This window comes from Botryllus schlosseri, chromosome 3 (assembly GCF_051294905.1).
Source record: "Botryllus schlosseri isolate E-star chromosome 3, Bs_hap1, whole genome shotgun sequence".
In the NCBI taxonomy this organism is placed as follows: domain Eukaryota; kingdom Metazoa; phylum Chordata; class Ascidiacea; order Stolidobranchia; family Styelidae; genus Botryllus; species Botryllus schlosseri.
In genome coordinates this window covers 33,969,263-33,975,600 of record NC_137238.1, presented here as the reverse complement: position 1 = coordinate 33,975,600, position 6,338 = coordinate 33,969,263, and the positions used below count along the sequence as shown (strand labels likewise).

Below are 6,338 nucleotides of genomic sequence, written 5' to 3'. Positions count from 1 at the left end.
ACTTCAAAGTCTTAAATCGTCATTGTTTCACACAATGGGGTCGCCGGCCGACAATCGCCGATTAACTTTTCGTATGATTGTGACGCCACTGAGCGGAGATGAGCCGTGCTGTAACGCGTATCCCAATACCAGTACGGTAGTTCACGTCGTTGCGCAATGCGCATTTACACAACCGTCGATAAATACACGGTATAACACAGAAGCCTCCGCATATCATCGTAGAAGAAGTTACTTGACTATTTTTGGAAAAATGATGTCACTGATCTGTCAGCGTATGGAGTTGCAGTTGGAATTTCAACTTTTATAGTTAGGTCAGCAAAATTTGCACTCATTCTTGGTTCACATATTGTCAGTCTGTAGTTCATACATAAGTGCTCGGACTGCTCACTGTTCAATCAAGTTGTCACATTATGGCCACTGTAAATATGTTCTTTCTGGAGTATTTGCAATAACTGGATATAAATATACAGAATGTAAAAAATCAGGCAGGTTCCACTCGTTGGAATAATGTACACTCGGAATCTGCTTCAGCAGAATAGATGCAGTCATCACACAGAAGAAAACATTGCTTTTATATATCCTAATTTAGCAACTATTGAAATGATCTCCACAAGTATCGGAAGACAGCGTTAGTACGGCTAATGTTTACATCTCTGTTCTGAAATCTGAATGACGGCTAAAAAGTATTACGCTAGCGATAGGTGTCGCTGTAAACCACAACATCGATCGTATTCAGATGGAACTCTCCATGCCAGCTACGCTGTAAATTGCTATGATAGGACGGCGCCATTATGAAGTTTGGAAAAGCTGTGCACACCCACTGACGAAAGTCACCTTTGAATTTTTATATTTTTTTTCACAAAAGTACGAAGAAAACAATGAATACAACAATTATTTTTTTACTTAAAATCCGACCCCTTTTTACCCCCCCAAAAATGCCAAATTACCCCCGGGGGGTAATTTACCCCCAGGTTGGGAACCACTGGATTAGAGCATTCGAATCGTCATCTCGTCGGCTATCCGACATTCCTAGAGTGTATCCATATTCAAGTCGAAATACAATCAATTTCTACTGAACGAACACTAGTCAGCCCTCAAGTGTACCAGGCCATGACCTGACATATCGAGCTCGCCTTTTGTCGCATGCCACCTCATTTTGTCTCTTGTCTTTTTGTACTATCTTCTTTTGCTCTTCGTTCAATGTGCATTAGTGCTGTTCAAAAATGACTTTTTTTCTCAAATCGTACTGGCTACTTGATAAAATTGTTAGGTTACCTAATTTAAGCCTACACACAAAATTTGGTTCAATTCCAGCCAGTGACCGCTTTGCTACAGGAGAAGAAAGTTTCTATCTATTATATAAAAATAAATAATATTAAATTTGAAAATTTTCTGTTCACCCCATGAAAGTTTTAGGCTGTCTATAGAAACGATCCTCACCAAATTTGGTTCAATTCCAACCAGTGGAAGCGGAGTTATTGCCGTCGAAAAATTTTGATTTGAATAAAATAGTATTTACGGTGACCGATTCTTTGTTTATTTATGATAGATGTGCTCACCGTAAATACTATTTTATTCAAATCATAATTTTTCGACGGCAATAACTCCGCTTCCACTGGTTGGAATTGAACCAAATTTGGCGAGGATCGAGGATCGAACAGAAAATTTTCAAATTTAATATTATTTATTTTTATATATAATAGCCTTCCATTTACTTTGCTCCGGCCCAGGTGGGTGTCTGATTTCAAAGACACTCCAAATCGTTTCCACACCTCACTATTTTTTCATTGTATCGCAGTCTTCTGGTGTTTTGAGTTGATGAAAATTCCTGATGAACTGAACTTAATTGTGTTCGTCACTACTTGCTTGTGGATGCTGGAAAGATTTTCAAAATGTGTAACTTGTTCAAGTACTATAAGTTGGTTCTCCTGAAACTGTGGTTCAGCGTCACAAACTACAACTTTATAGTACGTTTTTGTTACGTACGCTAAAAAGTTTTTCCGATGCGATTTGGCATTCATTTCCCAGGTGCTAGGCTGTTACTTGGTACGTACTTTTCTGCCATCGTTTTGTGTCCACTGTACAATTGTACATGTCTGTGTTTTGTTGCTTTGTGTAGATTTTGTTGAGACCCAGAAATGTGCATGGCCCTGTACCATTAAATTTTTTGATTTAATTCTATCATCTGTCACCTGAGCCCAAGGATATCACTCTTTGCTAACATGTGGGGTTGCATTTTCTTTCCTATCCATATGTTAGGAATATGATGATACTCTTGCATAAATATAGTACAACTAATTTCACCATGTGTATGATGTTACAGTTACCGATATTATTCTAAAGTTTTTAAGTGAGGTATATATTTTTGCTATAAACTGGTTAACTGTGATGGAACATCTTCTGGATATTGGCAAGCCGGGTCATGCCCTCGACCTTCTATCGAAATTTAATGAGTTCAGAGTCAATCAACAGTATTGCGACTTCATTATCAAAGCGGGAGAAAAAGAAATCTTTGTTCACAAGTGCGTCATTGCCGCAAGTTCCGAGTATTTTGCAAAGATGCTCAATCACGACACAAAAGAAAACATGTTGGGAAAGGTTGATTTAAAGCATGTCGATCCTGAATGTGTGATGACGTGTATTGAAATCATGTACACTGGACAAGCCTTGTTTCTGATTCGAAATACGGAAAAACTAATGTATGTGGCGCATTTGTTTGGAATTGATAAAGTATGCGATGCAATGTCACTTTACCTGAAGGAAAATCTGGACATAGACTCGTTTTTCGATACCAGGTATATTGCTGAGAAGTATTTCTGTCAGCAGTTACAGCAAGCATGCCGAAGTTTTGCTCGCGATCACTTTCATTCGATCATGAAAACATCCTATTTCAAGGAACTTGAGTTCGATCTCCTGGAGGATTTGATTTCCTCTGAAGATTTGCATGTATTGGATGTTATTAAATGCAAAGCGTCAATGATTTGGGTTAATGAGGACTTGGATCGCGCCGATCAACTTTTTGATTTACTGAAGCACATCGACATGGAAAAAATACCCGTCTACTATCGTAAATTTTTATCTCAGCACCCAACTGTTGGCAAATCCACCGAATGCATGATGTACATCATGAAGTCACTACCTGAGAGATCAGATGTAGAAGCGAGTGATTACAAAGGTGACTGCACTCCGGGCATTATAATGACGAATGGACAAGGACGTTTTATGTGGTTTGACATGGACAGAAAGTCTTTGACCGAGCAGCGGCATGTCAATTATAAAGATAGTGTGACACGATTTAGCGCAATAGTTGTGATGGACTGCTACATATATGTCATTGCTACCAATTCTGATTTCTACCGTCGTAATTTTCTTGAATATGATTCACCCTGGATAAAACTTGAACGTCCATTACGAGAATACCGATACGGTGAAGTAGTGGCACGTAAATCAGGGAAATTTTATTTAGCAGGTCATAAATGGGTGGAGTCTTTTTTGGTCCAATATGACACAATCAATAACAAGTGGTCGAAGCTTCCTAACAAGCAATCCATTGTGGATGCGTCTGCCTACACAATAGCTAAGGATAAGATTTACGCAATTGGTGGTTTTGATGTATATTCATCTAAATTTGTGCTGGATGTGGAATGTTTCAACTTTTCAGCATCCACTTGGTCACATGGACCATCATTGCCAGTTGTGAGAACTGATGCAAGTGCATGTACATTGAATAAGGACATCTACCTTCTTGGCGGAAAAACTGTGGACAGTATGTGTGCAACCGACATTCTTTGGCTATCCAGTGCTGAAAGTATGTGGACGATAATTCCAGTTCAAAAACCCGGATTGAAGCGAATGGATTTCAAAACTCATTGTATTCTCGGAAAGATATACATATGTGGTGGATACAATGATGAAATGCTCTGCGATGATATCCTCGAGTTCAATCCGAAAACTAATTTGTTGAGTACGTTGATAGACTTCCATAGTGATGACCCGGAATATCTGAATAATAGAATCCATGCTTCGGCAATCATCTTGTGATGCCACAAAACGTTAACGGATCAAATTTTTAAAATTAGTGATTTTGCACACATCTTGCGTTTGGTTTTATACATCTTGCGAGAAAGCATGGATCTTTTCTTTAGTTTTTTGTCCGTTACCCGTTGTTTTATAAAACTGTGTTAATGACGCTTTCTCACTATCTGTAAGCCCAGCTGATTCAGACTTCGTGTTCCTTCCTTTCCAATTTCCCTCAATTTTGTAGTGTTGAGCTCACGTGAGCCAATCAAAATGTTACTGACGTTACAGAGAAAACTTCGAGATTTGTGAACTTCTTGGCACCCCTTGATGTGTTTCGACCATTTTTTGACGAGCTGGAAAAACGCGACTGTCACACTGCACTTTTGCAGTCAATTCTAATTGGAATAACACTGTGTTATGTCAGCCCTGAATATAAATATCATTTGATCACTGCTGCAATCGGTTTCCACAAACAAAATTTACACAATTTTAATAACAGATATGCTTACTTTTGCAGATTGAGGCGTAAAGATTAATAGATTGGCATATCTCTGCTGCAGCTCTGCTTCCATAGTCGTTCGTCAATACCTCGAATTTTCAAACTCTGACTGACTTATGAATTGGAACAATTGGCGGTAGTTTTAGGTACAGGACACGCAGCAAGTCCGTAGGGAGCACACAGATAAAGACGCTTTGTCAAATTTGTGGCAAGTCATTCCTCTAGAAAGCGGGTCACGAGGAACACTGTATATTCATTCCGCCACACCATACCACGAATTGTGACGTTTACGGTCGATTCTACAGCACAAAAAGTGATTTGGAAAAGCACTTGCTGACTCACACTTGTACTGAGAGCCTTTTCAAATGTGAATTTTGTTTTAAACCCTCTTCCAGTAAATCCTGTTCAAGTGAACACTCACGGATATATGCTGGCATGAAGCCTTTCCAATGTGGCCTTTGTTTCAAATCATTGTCCTCTAAATGGAATTTGACTCATCACCTACTGCTCCATACTGCTGCAGAAACTGTGACCTGTCGAACTTGTGCTCTGCCCTTCGGACAAAGAGATGATCTGAAAAAGCACATACAGTTCCATTCCAGCACTAAAAATTTCACGTGCGAAATTTGCGGCAAAATTCTGAAAGAAATGAGAGGTTTGAAGAATCACGTGCTGCGCCATTTTGACATGAAAGGTTTCAAATGTGAAATTTGTGAAAGATCATTCTTCACAAAGAAAGATTTGAGAAATCATAGGAACGTCCATACCGTTACCAGTATCAAATAATACAAGTGCGAAATTTGCGCTAAATTAGTCTGCTCAAAGACGACTTTGGAATCACATATGCTCATCCACTCTGCCAAAAGCTTTGAATGCCAAGTATGCGGTAAACTTTTTCGACAGAAAGATTGTCTGAGAAGTCATTCGAGGATGCACACTGATGGTATAGAGTTCAAATGTGAAATATGTGGCTCATCATATAGCATTGAGAGTAGTTTGGAAAGACATATGGCGATCCATTTGGATGTGAACAATTTCTCGTGTGAAATATGCGGCATATCTTTCAAGCGAGGACCGGATTTAGCGCGCCACATACTCATCCATTCGCATACTAAAGATGAGAGACATGAGTGTGAGACATGTGGAAAATCGTTCACCACCCTGCTGTATCTGGAAAAACACACTCTCATCCATTTTGATGTGAAATTCAAGTGTGAAATCTGTGGCAAACGTTTTAGTCAAAAGCAATCCCTACGGCGACACATGCTCATCCATTATGACGTGAAAGCTTTTAAATGCGAGCGATGCGACATTTCATTAACCAAAAGTGTTCTCTGAATAGGCATATGAGTATCCATCTGAATATGAAAGATTTCAAGTGCGAAACGTGTGGTCAAGCGTTTGTTCAAAAACATTCTCTGAGGCAACATATCAAGAGCCATTTGGACGTGAAAGATTTTGGGTGTGAAATCTGCGGCAGGTTATTTGTCAGGAGTTCTTGTTTGAGGAACCACATGCAGGTCCATTTTGACATGAAGTAACTTTGAGTATGTAACGATTACTTTATTTTATTAACACTTCGATATACCTGAATTAAACCTTACATGACGTTCATTGTCGTGTGAATTGGCATGTCATGGGGAATCTGCATGCTTTTCTGAATTAAATATTATGGATGATATTTTCAGGTCATATACTTGACTTCGCATTTGGAATGTGCAAACTTGCATGCAATTTACAGGATGGATGTCTCTTAACATTCTCGACATTTCTGTATTTTGTTCCTTTATTGTTTTGCCTTATGGTCTGTATTATAGGT

The 6,338-nt window shown here is 39.0% G+C and overlaps 1 protein-coding gene across 1 annotated transcript; it reads left to right on the top strand.

The window, feature by feature from the left end:
• Positions 1–989: 989 nt before the first annotated feature.
• LOC145435107 (kelch-like protein 25) lies at positions 990–6,018 on the top strand. The gene has a single exon (XM_080312380.1). It carries the CDS (start codon positions 2,389–2,391, stop codon positions 4,039–4,041), a length of 1,653 nt encoding a protein of 550 aa, XP_080168506.1. The 5' UTR covers positions 990–2,388; the 3' UTR covers positions 4,042–6,018.
• The last annotated feature ends 320 nt before the right edge of the window (positions 6,019–6,338 follow it).